Source organism: Scyliorhinus torazame, chromosome 19 (assembly GCF_047496885.1).
Source record: "Scyliorhinus torazame isolate Kashiwa2021f chromosome 19, sScyTor2.1, whole genome shotgun sequence".
Classification (NCBI taxonomy): Eukaryota; Metazoa; Chordata; class Chondrichthyes; order Carcharhiniformes; family Scyliorhinidae; genus Scyliorhinus; species Scyliorhinus torazame.
Genome location: NC_092725.1, coordinates 87868299 through 87894717, shown reverse-complemented (window position 1 = coordinate 87894717; position 26419 = coordinate 87868299). Strand labels below are relative to the sequence as shown.

Below are 26419 nucleotides of genomic sequence, written 5' to 3'. Positions count from 1 at the left end.
TTTTCTCCCACGTGCATAAGGCTTACTCCCGGATAGATTTCTTTGTTCTGGGCAGGGCGCTCATCCCGAGAGTGGAGGGGAGGGAGTATTCGGCCATAGCCGTTTCGGACCATGCCCCGCACTGGGTGGAACTGGAGCTGGGAGAGGAGAGGGACCAACGCCCGCTGTGGCGGCTGGATGTGGGACTGCTGGCCGATGAGGTGGTGTGTGGGAAGGTGAGGGGGTGTATTGAAAGGTACCTGGAGGCCAACGACAAAGGGGGGAGGTGCGAGTGGGGGTGGTATGGGAGGCGTTGAAGGCGGTGATCAGGGGAGAGCTGATCTCCATCAGGGCTCATAGGGAGAAGACAGAGGGAATGGAAAGGGAGAGGTTAGTGGGGGAGATCTTGCGAGTGGACAGGAGATACGCAGAGGCCCCGGAGGAAAGATTACTTGGGGAAAGGCGACGGCTCCAGAAGGTGTTTGACCTGCTGACCACGGGCAAGGCGGAGGCACAGTGGAGGAAGGCGCAAGGGGCGACTTACGAGTACGGAGAAAAGGCTAGTCGGATGCTGGCGCACCAGCTCCGTAAGAGGGCGGCAGCGAGGGAAATAGGGGGAATCAAAGATGGAAGGGGAGCCATGGTTCGAAGTGCAACGAAAATAAATAAGGTATTCAAGGACTTCTATGAAGAGCTGTACAGATCCCAGCCCCCAGGGAGGGAAGGGGGAATGAGGCGATTCCTGGACCAGCTGGGGTTCCCGAGGGTGGAGGAGCAGGAGGCGGTTGGTTTGGGGGCACCAATTGGGTTGGAGGAGTTGAGTAAGGGTTTGGGGAGCATGCAGGCGGGGAAGGCCCCGGGGCCGGACGGGTTCCCGGTGGAGTTCTATAGAAAATATGTGGAGCTGCTGGTCCCGCTACTAGTGAGGACCTTCAACGAGGCAAGAGAGGAGGGAACCCTGCCCCAGACAATGTCGGAGGCGACAATCTCCTTGATTCTAAAGCGAGACAAGGATCCACTGCAATGTGGATCGTACAGGCCGATTTCGCTCCTCAATGTGGATGCCAAGCTATTGGCGAAGGTACTGGCCACTAGGATTGAGGACTGTGTCCCGGGGGTGATTCACGAGGACCAAACGGGATTCGTAAAGGGCAGGCAGTTAAATACCAATGTGCGGCGGCTCCTAAACGTGATAATGATGACATCGGAGGAGGAAGAGGCAGAGATAGTGGTAGCTATGGACGAGGAAAAAGCCTTTGACCGAGTAGAGTGGGAGTACCTCTGGGAGGTATTGTGCAGGTTTGGGTTCAGGGGAGGGTTTATTAGATGGGTTAAGCTCCTTTATAGCGCCCCGGTGGCGAGTGTAGTGACGAACCGGCGGAGGTCGGAGTACTTTCGGCTGTACCGAGGGACGAGGCAGGGGTGCCCCCAGTCGCCCCTGTTGTTTGCATTGGCGATCGAACCCTTGGCCATATCACTTAGGGAGTCTCAGAAATGGAGGGGGATAGTCCGCGGGGGAGAGGAGCATCGGGTATCGCTATATGCGGATGACCTGCTGCTATACGTGGCGGACCCAATGGAGGGGATGGTGGAGGTCATGCAGACTCTGAAGGAGTTTGGAGAGTTCTCGGGCTACTAGCTTAATGTAGAGAAGAGTGAGCTTTTTGTATTACAGGCAGGGAACCATGAAAGAGGGATAGGGGACCCACCGCTGAGGAGGGCGGAGAGGAGTTTTCGGTATCTGGGGATCCAGATAGCCAAAAGTTGGGGGGCCCTACATAAACTGAATTTGACGAGGGTGGTGGAGCAAATGGAGGAGGATTTTAAAAGATGGGACATGCTCCCGCTCTCGTTGGCGGGTAGGGTGCAGTCGGTCAAAATGGTGGTCCTTCCGAGGTTTTTGTACGTGTTTCAGTGCCTCCCCATCGTGATCACGAAGGGCTTTTTCAAGAGAGTAGGTAGGAGTATTATGGGGTATGTGTGGGCAAATAAGACCCCGAGGGTTAGGAGAGGGTTCTTGGAACGCAACAGGGACCGAGGAGGGTTGGCTTTACCAAACCTAGGGAGTTACTACTGGGCGGCAAACGTGGCGATGATCCGCAAGTGGGTCATGGAGGGAGAGGGGGCGGCATGGAAGAGGATGAAGATGGCGTCCTGTAAAGGAACGAGCCTGGGGACGTTGGTAACGGCACCGCTGCCGCTCTCGCCGACAAAATACACCACAAGCCCGGTGGTGGCAGCAACACTAAGGATCTGGGGCCAGTGGAGAAGGCACAGGGGTGCAATGGGAGCATCGGTGTGGTCCCCGATCAGGGGTAACCACCGGTTTGTCCCGGGGAAGATGGACGGGGGGTTCCAAGGCTGGCATCGGGTGGGGATAAGAAGAATGGGGGGACCTGTTCATTGACGGGACATTTGCGAGCCTAGGGGCACTGGAGGAGAAATTTGAGTTACCCCCGGGAAATGCATTTAGATATATGCAGGTGAGGGCTTTTGTGAGGCGACAGGTGAGGGAATTTCCGTTGCTCCCGGCACAAGAAGTTCAAGATAGGGTGATCTCAGGTGTATGGGTCGGGGAGGGCAAGGTGTCGGAAATATACCAAGAGATGAAAGAAGAGGGGGAAGCGCTAGTAGAAGAATTGAAAGGTAAATGGGAGGAGGAGCTGGGGGAGGAGATTGAGGAAGGGCTATAGGCTGATGCCCTGGGTAGGGTTAATACCTCCTCCTTGTATGCCAGGCTCAGTCTGATACAATTTAAGGTGGTTCACAGAGCGCATTTGACGAGGGCGAGGCTGAGTAGGTTCTTTGGGGTAGAGGGTAGATGTGAAAGATGTTCAGGGAGCCCGGCGAACCATGTCCATATGTTTTGGAGCCCGGCATTGGAGGGGTTCTGGAGAGGTGTGGCGGGAGTAATATCCCAGGTGGTGAAAGTCCGGGTCAAGCCAAGCTGGGGACTAGCAATATTTGGAATAGTGGATGAGCCGGGAGTGCAGGAGGCGAAAGAGGCCGGAATTCTGGCCTTTGCGTCCCTAGTAGCCCGGCGAAGGGTCTTGCTATTGTGGAAGGAGGCGAAGCCCCCTAGCCTGGAGGCCTGGATTAACGACATGGCGGCGTTCATAAAATTGGAGAGAATTAAATTTGCTTTGAGAGGGTCTGCACAGGGGTTTTACAGGCGGTGGCAACCGTTCCTAGAATATCTCGCGGAGCGTTAGAAGAAGGTCGGTCAGCAGCAGCAGCAACCCTGGGGGGGGGGGAACGAGAGATTGTTTGAGGGGATGGACGAGCGGGAGATGGCATGGAGGGCGGGGGGAAATGGTACGTGCGGCCAAGAGCCAGTGTGTAAAGCTATGTAAATATACCATCTTGCCATGTATATCTTGCTCAGGGAGATTTTGCGTTATTTTGTTACGGGGAGGGGGGGGTTACTGTTTGTAAGGGGAAAAATTGTGTTGTTAAAAAACCTTAATAAAAAATATTATTTTTTTTTAAACTGACAGTCATCATTAATTGGTGCATTCTCCGTGGCAATTGTTTCTACCAATCAGAGTCCACTTGCTAACCAATCAGAGCACTCCCTTCTCATTCAGTATAAAGTTGTTGTTTCCCCTAACATTGGTATTCGTGCAATTGTGCGGATGAGTACAAGATTAAAATGTCTAAATGTCTTTTTTCAGCAATAATAAAGATGACTGTCGTACAACTCAACTAAATATAACCCAGTAAAATTACCATCAACAATGAAGATAGTTTTGAAAATATATATTCACCATACATGTTCCCTTCCCAAAGATGGAGTTCCTTCAACTTGAACAACTTTGAATCAAAAGTTGTGAATTGTAGATCCAGACATCATTTTCTTGCCTAGATCAACCCACCTTAAGTTCCGGACCAAAGTGTGGTGATATGCATCAATGTAAATGCATGTAGAGTAGCTAGACACTAGAGGGAGCACCAAAGACATCACACACACACACACTCAACCAATAGATCAGTTAGATAGGACACGACCAATGGACATTCACGATACACAAGGAGGTGACACAACCACAGGAGGGCATTGTACCAACCCATATATAAAGGACACCACGCACATGATCTCCCTCTTTCCATTGGAGTCAGTCAGTAGGTAGAGACACAGGGTTGATTCAATATTACACCCACCACGTGGATTGCAGCAACTCGTTAGTCAGTCCAGGTAGCTATTGTAGGATTAGCAGTAGTGTCGAACCCGAGTAATAGAAGTGTAAATAGTTTAATAAACGTGTTGAAGTTATCTCCATGTCTGATCCTTCCATTGTCAAGTGCACCACACGGAAGCCTCTTATGTTACACCTAGAACATAACAAATCATGACACCAGGAGCAAACTGTTTCAATCCACATAGCCATACCTCAGCGTACAGTGACAACCAGCAACGATGCCCAGGCAAGATGTTCGAGATCCGGGTTCCGCAGCGGCTCCATGCCACGGCGATCTCCGCGAAAACTGGCAGGTATTCCAGCAAATGTTTGAAATCTTCCTGGTAGCAGCCGACCTAGAAGACGTGGCCGATGCTGAAAAGACAGAGCCTCTGCTCAACATCCCCGGTGTCAGAGCCGAAGAAATCTTAAAAAAATGCAAGTTCTCCAAAGGGCAAAACAGGAGCAACTTCCAGGTAGTCCTGGACAAATTCGGCAAATACTGTGAGGAAAACACACTCCAACCAGCAAGAAAAGGTAAGAGAAGCGCCAGTACTCACCACGAGGCCGAGATCCAGGAGCAGAGAACAATTTTGATCGATGGCCATCTTTCTAAAGGGACTGCACTTGCGCAGTTGCGCGAGAAGCGCACAGAACAGGAAGATCCGAAAACGGCCCCCGGTACAGGAACAGCGATTTGCGCATGTGCAAACGCTTCCTATGTATGATGTCACGTGGCGTCAGAGGCCTGGACCACGCCCATTTAAAGGGGAAACGTCCCAAATCAAAGAAAAAATCTTTTAAAGCTGTAAAACAACCTTCCTTCACCTGGAATGACAGCACAATGCCTCAAATTGAACCAGGAAATTAAATTAACCTCCGAAGAACCTTGCAACAAGCAGTTACCTACGGCCAAACCGATGATTCCAACCTTGAATACTTCGATACCGACCTTTACATTTTCTCTGGACCTCGCGAGCCCAATGCCAGCTCCGATGCAAACAGTGATGATATGATCCTAGAAGACAATGACTCAGACGAACCTTTCACCTTGGGAGGCTACCCCGGTACCAAATCCGAACTGCAACTAAACGTTTTGCACATTGGCGACCCCCGTACTGAATCCGACGCAGACGCGGATTCGTTCTTCGGATATGAGGATCTTCAGCCCAGCGTATACAACATCCCGACTCGTGAGTGCAGGAATATGCTGAGGCCTGAAATTAAGAGACAGAGAGCGGTACAAGCCCACGTAGAGCGGCCTGCTGCCACACAGAGCGTGGTCCACGCACCGCTCAGGGTTCCCGACTCTACGAAAGAAGACACGCAAGACTCCACACCGCAGTCCTTGCATGAACAAGAAGTGACTCCAGTGTCGCAAGCCTCCACAGCGAGCTCATGGACAGACTCCACAATTGCAGAAACGCAAGACCCCCAGAGCGCAGTCCTTGCACGAACAAGAAGTGACTCCAGTGTCACAAGCCTCCACAGCGAGCTCATGGACAGACTCCACAATAGAAGAAACGCAAGACTCCAGAGCGCAGTCTTTGCACACACAAGACGTGACTCCAGTGTCACAAGCCTCCGCAGCGAGCTCGTGGACAGCCTCCACGATAGAAGCAACGCAAGACTCCGACGCGCAGTCCTTGCAGGAACCAGACCATGAAGGTCTAGCAACCTCCTCTGACCAACTAGCGGCAGACGATGCAAGTAAACAGCAAGAAGACTATGACAGTCTACCACGCTCCAGTGCACAGCAGGACGGCCATGACGGTCTATCATGCTACAGTGAAGAACAAAGCGACGATGACAGTCCAAGCCCAAATGAAGGACAACAGCAAGACAATGACAGTCCACCCACATTGTTTGCGCCACCAGATGAAGACTCTGACAATTTACCCAACCCAAGTGAACAACAAGCAGCTACTGAGGCTCTACCCACGGTATGTGAGACGAGTGACGACAGCATCCCACTTCCCATGCAAGATGTGCAAAGTGACAGACCTCAGCTAGTGTGTACAGAGGCACTCGACGATCACTGTGAGACCATGGTGACTCCGGTGACACCATGATACTTCCACCCTCATTCGCTCGAACCTCTCCACAAGTCAATGCATTCCTGCATGTTCCGACTCCAGACGTGCAGCTTCAAGAAATCTCAGCTGACTCCAGTGAACCTGCTAAGACTTCGGACAGGGAGCATCAACAAACCAACACTGACTCAGTTAAAACAGACCAGACTCCAGATGGGGAGCAACCAAACGTCGACTCTGATTCACGTAAGCCGGACTCTACTCCAGACAGGGAGTGCTGCAACCTCAGTGATGGCACGCTCAGGGTGACAGCAGATGCCACAACGACAGGAGATGGATCACTTAACAATTACACTGGGTCAGTAATAACGAGCAGCAGCTACAGTCCAAGAGGAATACACCAATATTCACCACAGCTATATCCACATATTTTTTCCAGACCAGCAGTGCAGCCAATGACAGCTCATGCTGGACAAACCCAGTATTCAGGCATACAGCAGCCAGCAGTCTAAGCAGCATATTCTCAAACAGGCCAGCACTACGGATTGCCCACTAATGGAATCAAGACCGAAGGAGGACTACCGCAAGCGCAATCTGCACTGCAGACTGGATGCCTTAGTTACAGCCCAGGATTTGCTGCACCCCAGCCTGGCCAGACGGCATATTCCTATCAGATGCAAGGTTCTAGTTTCACACCATCACCAGGTACTTATGCGAGCAGCAATTCTGTTTCAAATTCGACAAGTTTCAACGGTTCTCAGCAGGATCACCCTTCCTGCACAGCATGTGGCCAGAACCAGTATGTACAGCCTTATCCAACTTCAACATATGGCACATCCATGATCTCGAATGATACTGTTGATGGTACCTCTTCAACGTCAACACCTTATCAGCTACAAGATGCCATCCGACAGCACCATCACAAACATCGAAAAAGAAAGGGACTCCAAATCAGACAGCAAAGTGATTTGACCACTTCTTGGTTCCTGTTGCACAGGGACGTTGATGGCGTTCATAACCAAGAGAGACATTTGACCATGATGATTGATGGTTTTTGGACTCCCACAAATGATTTGGACTTATTGTTTAATCATTATTCCCATGACTTGTATATACCTTAACCTATCTACCTGTTTTTTGTTCAATTTTCTTAAAGTGTACAGAAAATATGTAACCTATAAAAAAGGGGGGGGATGTGGTGATGTGCATCAATGTAAATGCATGTAGGCTAGCTAGACACTAGAGGGAGCACCGGAGACATCTCACACACACACACACACACACACACACACACACTCAACCAATAGATCAGTTAGATAGGATATGACCAATGGACATTCACGATACACACATGGGTGACACAACCACAGGAGGGTATTGCACCAACCCATATATAAAGGACACCACACTCATGATCTGCCTCTTTTCAGTGGAGAAAGTCAGTGAGTAGAGACACAGGGTTGATTCAATATTACATCCACCACGTGGATTGCAGCAACTGGTTAGTCCGTCTGGGTAGCTATAGTAGGATTAGCAGTAGTGTCGAACCCGAGTAATAGAAGTGTAAATAGTTTAATAAACGTGTTGAAGTTATCTCCACGTCTGAACCTTCCTTTGTCAAGTGCACCACACGGAAGCCGCTTATGTTACACCTAGTACATAACAAATCACAAAGCAAGATCATGTTGTTTCTGTTTTCTGTGTTTCTCTCTTCCGCTTGTATATTGTTCTCTTGGTCAGTTTTGGGTTCCTCAATATACACAGAACAAGATCTTCAGAAATATTATTGCAGATCATCTTTCCTCATAACACACACGGGACCAATAACTAAATCTTTCTCCATTTCTGCCTTTTCTCCAATATTCAGTCTGCTTTAAAGGTCAGATAAAATATTCAAAAATGTTCTTGAATGAACTAAAGGCAAACATGGTCCGCTTATCTTGATGCTTGTTCCTTGGTCATCCCGGTGGATTGCTGGTCCTGTTGCCCAGTGTTATATCCTCCTTTCATGACAACATGAGGGGATAACAGCGGAATCTTTGGGGATCTGTAATGGTTAAAACAGTTTGACACTCTTTGTTGCTGTCATATACCTTCGGCTCATCTACAGAGAGTGTCTAGGTATACACCAGAACAGATGGAAAATGATTCAACCTTGCCTACCTGAAATCCAAGAGAAAAGTCCTCATCAGAAAGTTGCTCTAGACTGATTACGTCATTGTACTAGGATGCGATGATGGCATAATGGTAATGTTACTGGACTCGTATTCCAGAAACCTCGGCTAATGCTCTGGGGAAATGGTTTAAATCTCACCACGGCAGTTGGTGGAATTTGCTTTAATTAATGGATCAAATAAATCTGGAATGAAAGCTAGTTTCAGTAATAGTGATCTTTAAGCTACCATTGATTGTCATAAAACCTATCAGATTCACTAATTTTCTTTAGGGAAAAAAATCTACTGTCCTTAACTGGTCTGGCCTATGTGGCTCACACACACAGCAATGTAGCTGACTCTTAAATTCCCTCAAATGGTAATTTGAGATGGACAACAACTGCTGGCATTTCCATTGACACACGCATCCCACAAAAGAATAAGAAAGATAAGCATTCCATACCAAGGAACACCTTCAGCAACAAATGTGCAGAAGAGTTTGGTTTGACCTTTAGCATCAGCGAGACAAATGTGATGGTCCAAGACGTTGCCATACTGCATCAGCATCGATAATGTAACACAGGAGGTTGCTCAGAGCTGCACATATTTGTGCTTGGCAATCACCAGCGATTTGCATCGGCAGCATTCGCTGTTTCCTTTCACTTGTGACTGTACAGTCAGTACCTTGCGAATATACAGTCAGTGCTTTCACTTGTATTCACAGATCAACTATGATCTAATTGAATGGCAGGTGGCTTTGCACTTATTGAATTTGTAGTACTGCCAAATCATAAATACTTTTCAACAACATTTTCAGGACTTGCTTACAAAAAGAACAATATTGAATATTGTGGTAATGTTACGGAACAAATTCCAGAGGCCTGAACTAATACTTTGGAGGCATGAGTTAAATCTCACCACAGCTGGGGGAACTTAAATTCAATTAAAAACCTACAATAAAAAAGCTAGTCTCAGTAATGGTGACCATTAAAACCCATCTGGTTCACTGATCTCCTTTAATAGGGGAGATCTGCCATCCTTAGTCTGCACATGACTCCAGACCCACAGCAATGTGGTTGACTCTTAACTGCCTTCTGAAATGGCCAAGCAAAATATTAAACCACCACAACAAAGTCTGATAAGAATAAAACCACCCATCCCCGAGCTCTCCCCTCATTGTGTGTGTGGGTAAGTGCTGAAATCAGCAGTCTTCCCGCTATATTTAAATGAATAAGTAACAGTCAATTAGGCTTGTTATCAAACAAATTAACCCTGATAATACACAGCCCACACAATAAAACATTTGGCATGGGCAACAGGGCAAGAAGCCTGTAAATGTTTAAAGGGTGGATAGCTCACCCTTGCTGATTGCAGAGTGGTCTCCCTTAGGTGAAACCCACCCCAGCCCTTCCTTCCAACCCACTCTCTCCTTAAACCTATCCACCTCTACCTAATCTACCCAAACTCTTTTGACAATAGGCATGCCACAGCTCTGGGGATCTTCGTAGTCCTGACAGCTGCCACTGTTGAGTCTGATGGTGCCACTGGCCAACCCGATTGGCTGGCAATTCCAGAGGACAGAATCTCCACCCCAATGAGGTGTGAGAGTCCCACAAGCCCTCGTAAATCAGTCCCACAGCACATTATGGCTGTGGGGTGGGTCAGCGTGGAGTATGGTTGGCTCCCTGCCAATGTGGTTTCGGCCTCCCTGTATTATTCCGCCTATTACCTCTGTTTGCCTCTCCACAGAAGCTGCTAGACCTACTGAGCTGAGTATTTCCAGCAGAGTATGTTTTTATTTCAGATTTCCAGCAGTATGTTGGTTTTATACCTAAAAATGTCTTGTGACCTGACAAAGTTCCAACACAGGACTGCATGCATGCTAAACAGCTGATGTTGTATGTTATGGACAGCATTAAATAATCCCACTGCCAAATGATCAGACACAACCTCTGAAGTTAAACAATGATGGACAATTAATGGGAGGTAGGGCCCATCAACTTGCTCATCCTCAATGATGGGGGAGCCCAGCATGTGTGCAAAGACCAGGTTGAAGCATTAACAAGCATTTTCAGATATATGCTTGTACTGATGATCCACTTCAGCCTTTCCAAGAAATTCTCTCTAGCATGTCTTCTCCCAACTTTATTCACTCCACACATTATCAAAAAATAGCTGAATGGGCATTGCAAAGGCTATGAGCTGTGACAACCTCCTGGCTGCAGTACTGTGCTCTTTGACTAGCCATGCCTCTAACAAAGCTGTTCCAGTACAACTACAACACTAACATTGACCCAAAGACAGAACAATCCAATTATTCCAAATACTATCTCATTAACCTACTCTCGATCACCAGCAAACCGACGGACGATGTAATTGACAGTGATATCAAGCGGCATTTACACTACAGTAACCTGCTTACTTGGTTTGGGTTCTATCACTCGCTCCTGACTTCATTACAGCCTTGGTCCAAACATGGACAGAAGAGCTGAACTCAGGAGGTGAGTGACTGTACTTTACCTCAGGGCAGCACCAAGTGTGGCATTAAGGAGCCCTAGCAAAAGGGGGGAAAGCCTCCACTGTCTGGAGCCGTACCTGGCACAAAAGACGATGGCTAAGATTGTTGCAGGCTAGGGAGGCATGTGGCACAGTAGTTAGCATTGGGACTTCAGTTCTGAGGACCCGGGTTTGAATCCCGTCCCTGGACCACTGTCCGTGTGGAGTTTGCACATTCTCCCCGTGTCTGCGTGGGTTTCACCCCCACAACCCAAATATATGCAGGTTAGGTGGATTGACCACGCTAAGTTGCCCCTTAATTGGAAAAAAAATAATTGGGTACTTTAAATTTTTTTTTTTAAAGATTGTTGCAGGCCAATGGTACCCACCCCAGGACAAAGCTGCAGGAAGACTGTCTGCGGCTCAACCAACTTCCAGCAGAAAGTCAGAAGGGGAGATGTTCACTGATGATTGAATGGTATTCAATTTCACTCTGAACTCCTCACTAATGAAGCTGTGTTGTGCCTGCGTGCAGCAATATTTGGACAGTGTGTTCCAATGTGAGGTGACGCACTTTGGCGGGGGACGACGACGAGTAAGGTGAAGGGTTACACAAATGATAGGATTTTGGAAATTACTGAAGATCAGAGGGGCTTTGGAGTACATGTGCATAGATCCCTGAAGGTAGCACGACAGGTAGTTAAGATGGGTAAGAAGGCACATGGTATACTTGCCTTTATTAGCCGAGGCATAAAATATATGAGCAGGTAGGTTATGATGGAGCTGTGTAAACATTCATTAGGCTAGAATACTGTGTGCAGTTCTGGTTACAACACTATAGGAGGGATGTAATTGCACAAGAAATGGTGCAGAGGAGATTTAGCAGAATGCTTCCTGGGTTGGGTTCCTGAACTAAGAGGAAACATTGAATAGGATGGGTTGGTTTCCTTGGAGCAGCAAAGGTTGAGAGGGGACCTGATGGAGGTGTGTAAGATTGAGGGGCATAAATAGGGTGGATATGAAGATACCTATCCCATTATTAGAGTGCTCAATAACCAAAGGGCATGGATTTAAGGTAAGAGGTAGAAGGCTAAGAAGGGAGTTGAGGAGAAACCTTTTTACTGAGTGATGAGAGCCTGGAACTCACTTTGTTGAGTCAGAAACACTCACATTTAGGATGTATTTAGGTATTTACTTGCACTGTATTACGACCTTGGACCAGACCCCAACAGTTGCTCAGATGTTGAACAGAAACCCCAGTAATTTATTTAATTTGTAAGACTGTGAGGAAAGGACACTTGCTTCAGGAGTGATTCCACACACAAATAGGGATACGGAATATTAAAACAAATTTACTGACACAGGATTAAAAATAACTTTAACATCATAAAGAAAATAGTTTACAATTACTTGTTAAACTATGCTTAACAATGACAATGAAACACTAACTCCAAACTGCTATCTTTTATCTCCACTCAAGTAAAACCCATTTCTGGTCAAAATCCACTTTTAAATACAGTTAGCTAACTCAGGAATACTTGCTGTAAAGCAATGCCTTGTATAAACTGCTTTGAGAGAGATCCTTCAGGAACCAGCTTGCAAATTCTTGTCTGTGTCAAACTACTGTTTAACTTCCCAGCATTTGGCAAAAAGCTGCTTGTCTGTTCACATCCCCAATCTAAACTTTTTTTTCCCCAGAAACTGAAACTCGGAACACCTGACTGCTTCAGCCTCTGGCACCTTCCATTAACTACATCATCTTACTCAGGCCAAACACAATATCTCCAATTATTTACTCCCCATGGAACCTCCTTTGTATAAACAAAATTCCATTAGCCCAACTTTTACGATGCTTTAATTATCTCTTTTGTAGCCACAACGCCTGGCTGTCTTTCAAGCCAGGATTTTTAAAAATATTACTGCAGCATCCATATACTGACCCAGGCTTTTAACCTTCACTGCACCAAATACATATAATACAAGATATCTGAAATACCTACATTCATCACAACTATCATCACCTCCAGCGCTACGGGCACTGGAAAATGGGATTAGTGCAGTCAGATCTTTTTGACTAGCATGGACACAATAGGCCTAATGGCCGCCTCCTGTACTGTAAATGTCTGAATCTGTGGCACCTGGCAAGTGACATTCCCTCAAGACTTGTCAGATAATGACCATCACCAACAGAAGAAAATCTAATCATCTCTCCTTAGTCTACAATGGCATTACCAATGCTGGATCCCTCACCTTGTGGTGTTACCATTGGCCAGAAACTGAATGGACTAGCCATATATATACTGTGGCTACAAGAGCAGCTCGAGGCTTGGAGCCCTGGTGGGTAATTCACCTCCTAACTACCCAAAGCCTGCCCACCATCTAAAAGGCATAGTCAGGAGTGTGTTGGAATACTCTGCACTTGCCAGGATGCGTATAGCTTAAAAATCACTCGAGAAGCTCAGCACCACACTGCGGCCTCAAGGCGCCGAGGTCCCAGATTCGATCCCATCTCTGGGTCACTGCCCGTGTGGAGTTTGCACTTTCTCCCTGTGTTTGCGTGGGTTTCGCCCCCACAACCCAAAAAAAAATGTGCAAGCGAGGGGGATTGGCCACGCTAAATTGTCCCTTAATTGAAAAAAATTAAGTGGGTACTCTAAATTTTATTTTAAAAAAAGAAACTCAGCATCATCAAGGACAAAGCTGCCCACTTGATCAACATTCCATCCACGATCTTAAACATTCAATCACTACCACCAACGCACAGTGGCAAAAATGTGTACCATATACAAAATGTACAGCAGCAATTCACCAATGTTCTTCCAAATCTGCAATCATTACCACCTCGAAGAACAAGGGCAACAGATACATGGGTGCATTTAATTTTTAATTCTTAACTTTCAAGATAATTCACAGAAATTCCTGTCTCCCAGGTATATTGTTTTCTGTTCTAATACTGATGTTTCTGACAGCAATAAAGTTACTGAGGTACTGAAATTATAAATGACAAAGCCATAATTCTCATTCCTTAATTTGTCACTGAATCAATCTGCAATGTTCCTTTTCTGTGCCAACACAGGAAGATTCTTCTAAAGAAAGAGCATCTATAACATTTCTTATACAGTTTAAAATCTATCACATTTCTCTCTCTCTTCAGCTCCGAAAAAGAGTCATATCGACTTGAAACATTAACTCTTTTTACTGTCTCCACAATGTTGCCAGACCTGCTGAGATTTTCCAGCATTTTCAGTTTTGATTTCAGATTTCCAGCATGCACAGTATTTTGCTTTCATCTTAATGAGTATGCATTATGGACCACAGAGCTTGCTGTTGATGAGTCAACACATCTGTACTAAAGCAGTTCCACCATCTCACTGACGTTTGTGTCACTATCCAGAAGGCGGATTGTGTGCAAGTGATTTTCCTCGCTTTTAAATGAAGTCATTAATTAATTTATTTTCCTCTGTTTACAGTTCTGTCTTTTTCATCCATTTCTTTGCTCTAATGTATCTCTCAGTTTCACAGTCCACAGATAATTGATACATCGCTTTCACTGAATCCATATCTGGTATTTGGAAACATAAGCAGATTTGCAAATGTTTGCAATGTTTTAGAAATCTTTAAGAATGTATGCAGCCAGTTGTAAGAGGAACACAAAATTGTTGAAATTTCTATTTGCAGGTTGTTTGAATCCCCATTTAAAAGTAAATGCAAATTTTCTTTAAGAACGTAATAATAATCACTTATTGTCACAAGTAGGCTTCAATGAAGTTATTGTGAAAAGCCCCTAGTCGCCACATTCCGGCGCCTGTTCGGGGAGGCTGGAATGGGAATTGAATCCGCGCTGCTGGTCTTAAGTGCCCCGCATGTTTCGGCGGGACTATAGTTGATGATCCAAATAATGTTAGGGTAGTGCTCGTGTCCATGGAGTTACATTACAGGGATATTCAAATTTTATTGTAATCTAGAGCATCCAGTGGCTGCAACCTGTTGCTCAGAATCTTGTATGCATTTGGTTTACTTACCATTATACATTCATGAGACTGTGTAAGGAAGCAAGGATGTTGGACTTGAATGTATGAGTAGATGGGATAGTTTCAGTAAACATCATAATTGGCTGCTGTCAAGTGAATCCCATCGAATAGTATTCTGATGAACTCCATGTCATATAACTTCTCAAAACTGTCTACATGCACGCATGGAATAGTCACTTTTGTGAAGTATTGGATCGCAGTTATGTCTGTTACAATACTCCAGCTGGCATTAATTTTGAAGAGAGGAAAAAGAAAACGGGTAACAGTATTAACCTGTGATATTGAGAGTTGTAATTCTTGCTGTTGAAATTACATTCTGTACCTATAAATGCATGTTATATACACAGCCTGTTTTAAAAATACACATACATTATCAGGCACAATAACAGATTATGGACATTTCATTTAGTATTGGGAACGATTTATAAAAATATAAGTTACACTTGGAAGACAGTTAAGTAACTTTTTGGTGTCATCACAGCATAGCTTTGATGTGGGTGTTTAATTGAGAGTGATGAGTGAAACATTTGGAATATATGTGATGGACCCATGTGACATTTATTTCATGGAAGCCAAATATTCAATGCTGGTGAAACCCAGCCGGTCTGGGCATCACCTGTGCAGAGCGAAAGAGAGTTGACATTTAAAGTCTGTATTTTTTTTAAAGGGTTGCGTATATAAGATGCATTTATAGGTACAAAATATAATTTTCAGCAGCAAAAATGACAATTTTCTCCACCACAAGTTAATACTGTTACCTATTTTCTTCACCCATCACAAGTTAGTACTGTTACCTATTTTCTTTACCCCTCCCATGAAAGATTAAATATTGTTCCAAATATCTAATTCATGATTCATTCTCATGAATTCTATCTGAATTGAATATAAATGGTTTTTTCACAGGTTTTCTGGTATAAGTTTTCTAGTTTTTGTTTTTATGGCCACTGTCATACCACGTCCAGCTGGGTGTGACCGATATCGCTTGCAAAACAGACTAGATAACTCGAGAGCAGCATTGTGAATTATGGCCATTTTTAATATGGAAGGACCTCACTGTATGCTTATCAAGTCTCCTTGCCAACCTTGACCTATCATCTGTAAAGCATGTTGATATGTTTTCAACTTCAGGACAAACTATTGTTATGTTCTTTTAAATCCATGAAAACTGGTGTTTGTCTTTGTGATGATCAGTACAACATGATTTGTACATTGACTCCGATTTCTCTGGAGAATTGTGGTTTTAAACATCTGATCTCTTTAATTGAACACAAATATACTTTATATTTATCAGATTCGTGGAACTTTAAAAGGTTGGACAAAGCTGTGGTGTGTTCTGAAACCTGGAATGTTGTTGATCTACAAAACCCCAAAGAATGGCCAGTGGGTGGGAACAGTGCTTCTGAATGCCTGTGAACTCATTGAGCGGCCATCAAAGAAAGATGGCTTCTGTTTTAAAGTCTTCCACCCCTTGGAACAGTCCATTTGGGCTGTAAAGGTTTGTGAAACTAGCTTTTTCCTTTCGATAGGAAAACTGGAGACTGGTCTTGGATGTGCAAGATGCTTTTGGAGTTGAACTCCAAAGTTTGCAAAATTTGGTCTTGAGACTTTACTGTGTTTTATTTGTGCAAGTGCTATCACTTGGAAAATGGATTTAATAGGTTTATGATTTTTTTTTTTCTTGTGTAAATTAATTGTTGGACTTTCTTTTGTGTTTGTGCTCTCTACGGTGTCTTAGTTTTATATTTTAATATTTTAAAAAACAACTCATTGAACCTAGGATTTTTATCGCATACCTTTATTTGTGTCACAATAAATGGGGAAATAAGCAAAAAGGAAGAGGCTTCAGGGCATGATCACAATAAAATACAAGTTAGGGTTTTACATGTGTCCAGTATCTGAAGTCAATTGGAATATCTCTTTAGACGGAAAGGTGGCTGATTGTAGAGTGTTCCATCTTTCCACAGTGAGGCATCCATGATGAGTGGTGGCTCATAGAGGGAGTTAATCTGGGAGGCACAAGTTTCAAAGTTCCAGCAGTTGGCAGGTTTGATGAACGTCAGCGTTCCTTCTGCTGCCACCGGCTTGATGGTTGAAAGCACTGGCTGTTGCCTGGAGTTGTATTCTTGTTGAAGATCAGACCGTAACCGTCTGAGTTCAATTCCACCAGACAATATTACAGTGCAACTTGGATGAGGTCATGTGACATAGCTTCTTAATGTTGGACAAAGGGTGGCTGGAATCCGGAGGTGTTTAATTAGAGCCAGGGTTCCTTTTGTTTTAGAAACACTGGTTTTGGGTCGTTAAATGAGGCTCTCTTGTTGTAGGGTGGCACAGTGGTTAGCACTGCTGCTTCACAGTGCCAGGTATCTGGGTTTAATTCCAGCATTGGGTGACTGTGGAGTTTGTACGTTCTCCCATATTTCTGTCGGTTGTCTCCAGCTGATCCAGTTTCTTCCCACAGTCCAAAGATATGCAGGTTAGGTGGATTGGCCATGCTAAATTGCCCCTCAGTGACTTGCGATGTGCAGGTTAGGTTACGGGGTTATGAGGCTAGGGTGGGGTGGATGGGGGAGTAGCCCGAGGTAGGATGCTCTTTTGGAGGGTCAGTGCAGACTCAATGGGCCAAATAGGCTGTTCTGCACTGTGCAATTCCATGATTCAATGAAACCATTGTGTTAGAACAGTAAATGCTGAGGCCATGAGCCCCATTATGGGAAATTAGGGTCTGCGAAGGCTGTCTTTGTTCAAAGTTGGATGGAGCAGGCCATTTGTCTGAGGGGCCTGTGTGTTAACTGAGTTGGAATGTTTATGCTAGGCCAAGAGTATTTGCTAACTTTGAAACTGCTGGATGCAGTGTCCAGAAATGTTAGGAAACCAAGGGTCTAGTGAGAGGGCGGAATTGAAGGAAATCACTATTAGTAAGAAAATGATGCTAGGGACATTAATGGGGTTAAAGGCTGACAAATCACCAGGTCTTGTTAATCTACATCTCAGATTATTAAAGGACGTGGCCCTAGAAATATTGGCTATACTGTTGGTCATCTGCCAAAATTGTATAGACTGGAACAATTCCTACAGATTGGAGGGTGGAAAACAATTTGAAAAGGGATGGAGAAGGTAAAAAAGGAGAACTATGGACCAGTTAGCCTAACATCAGTAGTGGGGAAGATACAGGAGTATATTATAAAAAACATGACAACAAAGCATTTGCAAAGCAGTAGCAGGATTGGACAAAGCCAGCATGTATTTATGAAAGGCAAGTCATGCTTAACAAATGGGGGTTTCCGAGGATGTAACTAGTAGAATAGAGAAGGGAGAGCCACTGGATGGTGGTGTATTTGGACTTTCAGAAGGTTTTTAATGAGATCCCTCATAAGAGGATTTTGGACAAAATTAAAAATCATGGGATTGGGAATAATGTATTAGTATTGATTGAAAATTGGTTGAATACAGGAAATAGAGTGTGGGAATAAATGGATCCTTTCTGACTGGCAGGCAGTGACTTGGCTGCAGGGATCAGTGCTTGGGCCCCAGCTGTTCATGATATATCTAATTTACCTGGATGAAGGAACCAAATGTAACATTTCCAAGTTTGTTGATGACACAAAACTGGGAAGAATTGTGTTATGACGAGGATGCAAGGAGGCTTTAAGGAGGTTTCAACAAGTTGAGTGAGTGGATAAACACATGGCAGATGCAATACACTGCGGCTAAATGTGTAGTTATACACTTCGGCATGAAAAAAAGTAAGGAAGAATATCATTCAAATGGTGATATATTGATTGGGAAGTGTTGATGTACAAAGGGACCTGGGTGTCTTTGTATACCAGTCAATAAAAGTGGTGATGCAGATGCAGCAAGCAATTAGTAAAGTAAATGGTATGTTGACCTTCATTGCAAGAGGATTTGAGTTCAGAAGTAGAGATGTCTTACTGCACTTACACAGGGCCTTGGTGAGACCACACCTGGAGTATTGTGTGCAGTTTTGGTCTCCCTGCCTCAGAAAGAATATACTTGCCACAGAGTGAGTGCAGCGGAATTTCACTAGGCTGCTACCAAGGTTGGCGGAACTGTCCTTTGAGGAGAGATTGTTGAGATTGGGCCTGTATTCACTAGAGTTAAGAAAGTCGAGGGGAGATGTAATTGAAGCATATAAAATTCTAACAGAGCTGGACAGACTAGATGCCGGGAGTATGTTTTTCCTGGTTGGGGAATCTAGAACAAGGTGACATTGTCTCAGGATAAGGAGTACACCATTTAGAGATGAAGAAAAATATCTTCACTCACCGCAGAAGGCTGTGGAGGCCAAGTTACTGAATTAATTTTAGAGAGATAAATATTTTTTTAGATTTTAATGGCATCAAGGGGAATGGGCAGAAAGTCAGAATATGGTATTGAGATCCAGGATCAGCCATGACCATGTTGAATGGCGGAGCAGGCACAGAGCGGGTTAATGAGCGCGCTTTCTCCTGGTTTTTATATTTATATGTTTCAGTGACCAGCTAGAAACATCTGATCAGCTCAGCAGTTGTCCATTTTGAAAAGCACAAAAAAAATGACTTTACAAAGTAATCTAGTTTATATTTGTATATTGGGCGGGATTCTCTGTGAATCGACGCGATGGCCCGACGCCGGTGCCAAAAACGGCACGAAACACTCTGGCGTCGGGCCCCCCTGGAACGTCGCGAATTCTCCGGCCGGGAATAGGCTAGCAGCGGTGTGACGCCATTCGTGATGGCGTCACCCGTCACGGACGCGCGCGGTGTCATTGACGCCACGTGGCGTCGCAGCACAAAAGACAGACCCCCCGGAGACCTGGCAAAATGGCTGCCCGCCGCAGTGTCGCACCACGCCTCAGCCGGCACCTGTGGAGGGAGGTGGCAGAGGCCATCAGTGCTGTGGCCGTAACAGCAAGAACAGGCGTCCAGTGTCACAAGAAGGTCAATGACCTTGTCAGGGCAGCCAGGGTGGGTACTACCACCCCCCAACCCCCGATGCGCGGCACAGCCCTAGGTGCAACGGACATGGCTGCACCCATCCATGCAGGCTGCAGTGGCAGGATGGGTTGTGAACCTCTGCCAACATACACACAACCGCTGGTCCGCATGTATATGTCTGCCTAACACTGTTGCCCTTTATCCCTGCCACCCTCCCGCCCCCCACGGGAGAAGCATGCTCACAACAACCGGGAGCATGAGAGGACCGGAGGAGGTCCACCCGAACTGCGACCACTCATGAACGGAGGGCCCTGGACCTTGCAGGCGGACCCGAGGACCGGGAGTTTGCGGATGCAGAGGTCAGGGGCACACCACAAAGTGAGTCTCCCCACTGCCTGCCCCCCACTGCCTGCCCCCCTTCCCCCATCCCCCCCTTTCCCCATCCCCCCCTTTCCCCATCCCCCCCCTTTCCCCATCCCCCCCCTTCCCCCATATGCCCCCTTCCCCCATATGCCCCCTTCCCCCATATGCCCCCTTCCCCCATATGCCCCCTTCCCCCATATGCCCCCTTCCCCCATATGCCCCCTTCCCCCATATGCCCCCTTCCCCCATATGCCCCCTTCCCCCATATGCCCCCTTCCCCCATATGCCCCCTTCCCCCATATGCCCCCTTCCCCCATATGCCCCCTTCCCCCATATGCTCCCTTCCCCCATATGCTCCATATCCCCCTTCCCCATATCCCCTTTCCCCATATCCCCTTTCCCCATATCCCCTTTCCCCATATCCCCACTTTTGCCATCATCCCCCCTTTTCCCATAACGTCCCTTTTCCCATAACCCCTCTTCCCCCATGTCCCCCCTTTTCCCATATCCCCCCATCCCCCATATCCCCTGTCCCCCATGTATCCCACCTTCCCCCGTATCCCCCCTTCCCCCATGTCCCCCCTTCCCCCATGTCCCCCCTTCCCCCATGTCCCCCCTTCCCTCATGTCCCCCCTTCCCTCATGTCACCCCTTCCCCCATGTCCTCCCTTCCCTCATGTCCCCCCTTCCCTCATGTCCCCCCTTCCCTCATGTCCCCCCTTCCCTCATGTCCCCCCTTCCCTCATGTCCCCACTTCCCCCATGTCCCCACTTCCCCCACGTCCCCCATGCCCCCCCTTCCCCATGCCCCCCCTTCCCCATGCCCCCCCTTCCCCCATGCCCCCCCTTCCCCCATGCCCCCCCTTCCCCCATGCCCCCCCTTCCCCCATGCCCCCCTTCCCCCATGCCCCCCTTCCCCCATGCCCCCCTTCCCCCATGCCCCCCCTTCCGCCATGCCCCCCCTTCCGCCATGCCCCCCCTTCCGCCATGCCCCTCCTTCCGCCATGCCCCCCCTTCCCCCATAGCCCCCCTTCCCCCATAGCCCCCCCTTCCCCCATAGCCCCCCCTTCCCCTATGGCCCCCTTCCCCCATAGCCCTCCTCCCCCTATCCCCGTCTGCATGTCTAACCATGCATGCTGTATTGTGTATTGCAGGACCAAACGTCGGCTCACCCGTCCCCGCGGATACCGACCGCCCCCAGTACGTTCCAGGGCGGCCACGAGACAGGGACAGACCCGGCCCATCAGGCATACAACACCCGCCAGACGTTCCAGGGTGGCCAGGAACCAAAGACAGACCTAGAGCGCCAGGCGGACGCAGCCCCCATCTAGTGCGAGTGCCCACATTCAGGACACACCGGCGCCCAGGACACACCGGTGCCCAGGACACACCGGTGCCCAGGACACACCGGTGCCCAGGACACACCGGTGCCCAGGACACACCGGTGCCCAGGACACACCGGCGCCCAGGACACCCCGGCGCCCAGGACACCCCGGCGCCCAGGACACCCCGGCGCCCAGGACACCCCGGCGCCCAGGACACCCCGGCGCCCAGGACACCCCGGCCCCCAGGACACCCCGGCGCCCAGGACACCCCGGCGCTTAGGACACCCCGGCGCCCAGGACACCCCGGCGCCCAGGACACCCCGGCGCCCAGGACACCCCGGCGCCCAGGACACCCCGGCGCCCAGGACACCCCGGCGCCCAGGACACCCCGGCGCCCAGGACACCCCGGCGCCCAGGACACCCCGGCGCCCAGGACACCCCGGCGCCCAGGACACCCCGGCGCCCAGGACACCCCGGCGCCCAGGACACCCCGGCGCCCAGGACACCCCGGCGCCCAGGACACCCCGGCGCCCAGGACACCCCGGCGCCCAGGACACCCCGGCGCCCAGGACACCCCGGCGCCCAGGACACCCCGGCGCCCAGGACACCCCGGCGCCCAGGACACCCCGGCGCCCAGCACACCCCGGCGCCCAGCACACCCCGGCGCCCAGCACACCCCGGCGCCCAGCACACCCCGGCGCCCAGCACACACCGGCGCCCAGCACACACCGGCGCCCAGCACACCCCGGCGCCCAGCACACCCCGGCGCCCAGCACACCCCGGCGCCCAGCACACCCCGGCGCCCAGCACACCCCGGCGCCCAGCACACCCCGGCGCCCAGCACACCCCGGCGCCCAGCACACCCCGGCGCCCAGCACACCCCGGCGCCCAGCACACCCCGGCGCCCAGCACACCCCGGCGCCCAGCACACCCCGGCGCCCAGCACACCCCGGCGCCCAGCACACCCCGGCGCCCAGGACACCCCGGCGCCCAGGACACACCGGCGCCCACGACACACCGGCGCACACGACACAACACACGGGACGTATGGACAGGAGTCACCACTCCAGGAGACCCTGGTCTTCGGGTCGGATGAGGAGCACGGCACTACGCCACTGCTATCTCCTACACCCTCCACCATCGCAGAGACACTCACCTCGGTTGGGCACTTTAGCAATGAGGCATCTGGGACACTAACTGGTGCGCATAACACAGCCGTCCCGATACAGCAGGTTGAGGCAGGAGGGGCCGGGCTGTCGGAGGGCAGCCCGGTGCAAGCAACCATCTGCTGCCCAGACTGGTCCCGTGTTCCTGGAGTTACCACACCCACCCATACACCCGATGCAGTCACGGACCAAGGGACGATCGAAGGGGGTGACGGCCGGCTTACTGCAGCTGCAGACACAGGTGGAGGAATCCACCCGCGTGCAGGAGCAGGGAGTGGTGCCGGTCATGCGTGCCACCCAGGCCGAAACCGCACGGGTGGCATCCGCGGTGGAGGCAATGGGTGCGACGGTGTCAGACATGGGTCGCAATATGCAAGGCCTGGGGCTTTCTTTGCAGGCGGCGTCCGTGGCCCAGGACATGGCTGCCCTCTCACAGGCAGCCATGAGCCAGAGCCAGCAGCAGATCGCAGAGGCGCTCAACGCCGTGGCCCAGTCTCAGCAGTCCATCGCTGAGGGCATCGGCGCCATTGCCCAGGTGCTGGCCGGCGTCGCCCAGACAGGGATGGCCAACCCCCTGAGATCCATGGCTGCGCCAGGTGTCGGGGGGGTGGGGCCACCTGGCTCTCTGCGGCATGCTCCTCTGCGGCAGCCTCCACCGCCTCCCTGGCACGCTCCTCCTCATGCTCCCCCAGGGTAACATGTAGAAGTGCGGCTCCCGCCACGGCGGCCAACATCACTGGGTGATGATCAAACATAACGGCCTGCAGGGGGTGGGAGGGGTAGACAACATGTCATCATTGCCCATACACCCCACCCGCAGCCAGGTGCCATGGGCTGCATGGTCCCGACTGTTGCAAGCTGGCACCTGGCCAGGCGGACACCCTCCCCAGCACGCACCCTCCCCAGCACGCACCCTCTACATCACTCGCCCTCCCCTCCCCCTCTCGCCCTCCTCAGCCCATCCCCAAACCCACCTCCCCGGCACGCACACTCCAACGGCTCCTGCGACCCCGCCCCTCCCAAACCAACTACGGCCGTGCCGTCACTTCTCCGGTGGCCGCCCCACGCCGACCCCTACCTCCGAGCTGGCTGGCGTCAACCAGCACGACTGGTTGACGCCATTAAATAGATGCTTCGATTTACGCCGGCGTGACCCGTGGTCATGTCGGCGGGACTTCGGCCCATCCGGCCCGGAGAATTCGGGCGGTCCCGGGGCCCATTGCGTTCTCGCCATTCTGAGGAGAATTCAGGCGGCGCGATTCACGTCGACGGGATTTGGGGGGGGGCCTGAGAATATCGCGGTTGGCGGGGCGGGATTTTACGCCGCACATTAGGATGGTTACATAGTTATTCCATTCCTATGTTCTATTTCATTGTGCTGTAACATTTCAAAATATCATATGGTGACCAAGTTCTGCGCTTTACCTGACACCAGCCATGTACTGAGCTCCCAACCGACACCACTGTTCATTTAAATCGTTCAAAAAAATTGTATATGGAAAGAAAGGCCATTTGGTCCAGCTAGTCTGTGTTTGTGTTTTCCCTCTATGCAAACATATAGTTCCAGTTGTATTTACCCAGTCTGTTCCTTGTTTCTGCCTTAACCAACCACCAACTCTGGAAGTGAATTGTCCATACTCTCAATTCTATGTGCGCATGTTTCACCTGGCATCTTTGAAGTACCTTAGAATTAATCTTGCATCTATAGCCCTTCAATCAAGACCCCTTAACTGCAGGGAATAATCTGCATCTGTCTTCCCTGTTCTATCCTTTCCTAATTTTAAACGCCTGTTTAGTTTTTTATGTAATCTACCTTGTTGTAACAAAGAGTCCTTTTTTATTACATGTGACATACATTTCTTCATATTAAGGAGATAATATTCAAAACATAACATGTATTGCACTGAATGTAACTTTGTTTTAAAGGGGCCTAAAGGTGAAACTGTTGGGTCCATAACTCAGCCACTGCCCAGTAGCTACTTGATTTTTCGAGCTGCTTCGGAATCTGATGGTAAGAATTTAGAGTTAAAAGTTGGATTATCAGAGAATTTTATTAAATGCACCAAATGTATGTTCGGAAACATAAAATGATGACAGCACAGAAGGAGGCCATTCCGCCTGTCACCATCTGTTCTGACTCTCTGAAAGAGCAATTCATCTAGTGCTGATCCCCACCTTCTCCCCATAATTCAGCGTGTGCTTCTTTTTCAGATCACAATACAATTACTTTTTGAATGTCTCAATAGAATCCACCAACACTCTGGGATTACTACTCAGATCAGACCTATTCGCAGATGTGAAAGTTTACCGGCATGTCACCATTGTTTCTTTTGTCAGTAAACCTAAATTCTCAATCCTTCCACCAATGGGAACAGTTTCTCCCTATCAACTCTCTCCAGATCCCTCATTATTTTGAATACGTCTGTCAAATCTCTTTTTGACCTATTCTTCAAGGAAAAGAGTCCAATTGAAATGGACTTTTCCCTAGTGAATTATTTCTATTCTGCTTTGTTCATTGTCCTATTCCATAGCCAAATTAAACTTTTGGTACGATGATCATTGCCCCCTAAACACTCCCTTGCTGACATTCTATCCACCTCATTCCCAAGAACTTGGTCCAGCAATATATCGTTTCCCATTGGGCTGGAAAATGCTGCTGCAGAAAATTTCCATGACGCGCACAACCATCTCTTGCCTCTCTCCGTCCTTTACTACTGTCCCACTCTATATTTGGATAATTGAAGTTCCCTCATTATAATTACTCTATAATCCTTGCCCCTCCCTGTAGCTTGCTTGCTAATTTAGTTATAGAATCATATAATCCCTAGAGTGCAGAAGAAGGTCATTCAGCCCAGCTAATCACCACCGACCCCCCCCGAAAGAGCATCCTACCCAGGCTTAATCTCCCACCCTAACCCTGTAACCCCACCTAGGCACAATTGATAATGGCCAATCCACCGAACCGGCACATCTTTGGACTGTGTGAGGAAACCGGAGCACCCGGAGCAAACCCACACAGACGCGGGAGAATGTGCAAACCACACAGACAGTCACGCGAGGTCGGAATCAAACCCTGGTCTCTGGCGCTGAGGCAGCAGTGCTAACCACCGTCCACCATGCCGCCTGGTGTCCTTTATATCTTTCCCACTTGTTGGTGGCCTATCGGCTACACTGAACAATGTAATTGCACCATTTTTGTTCTTTAGCTCCAGCCAAATGGGTTCTCCCCATGGTCCCTCTGGGACATCTTCATTCTCCAGCTCTGCAATTTTCTCTTTAATCGATACTGCCGGTCCTCCCTCTTTCCTTCCCTTCTAACTTTCCTGGATACCTTATATCTATTCATCGACTAGCTGATTACCTTCTTACAACACCACTGAAGATGTCACCTTATAAAATGGTATTTGTTCCCTTCATCTTTTTGATGAAGGATTAATGTGTTTTTCCCTTGCTGAGGATTGAAAGTAATGTTTTGAGGTAAAAAGTTTAAAGTATTGTAAGCTGACCTCTTGTTAATTTTGAACCTGTGGCTCCTGTGACCCTATACATGATCATAGCTAAGCCTTGCATTTGAATTACGGTATACTGTCACAATATTGACCAATTTTGAAGGATTGTGGTGATCAAAATGTGATCCGGGGACTATTTTTCTTTGGCCTGTTCGAAATGCACGTCACTGAAGCTGAACACCACGGCTTCAGGCATGTGGAGAACAGGGGCGTGTCACAACCAGATCTGCTACGAGCACAGCACATCACAT

At 48.6% G+C, this 26419-nt stretch overlaps 1 protein-coding gene across 3 annotated transcripts in view; it reads left to right on the top strand.

Annotated features, from left to right (window-relative positions):
* The window catches only part of osbpl8 (oxysterol binding protein-like 8), a 386181-nt gene that overhangs the window by 256259 nt on the left and 103503 nt on the right, over positions 1–26419 (top strand). For all 3 annotated transcript variants that reach the window (XM_072484706.1, XM_072484705.1, XM_072484707.1), the window contains 2 exons: positions 16162–16365; positions 24586–24670. In XM_072484706.1, coding sequence (XP_072340807.1) covers positions 16162–16365; positions 24586–24670 — 289 coding nt within the window. The remainder of the gene's footprint in view (positions 1–16161; positions 16366–24585; positions 24671–26419) is intronic.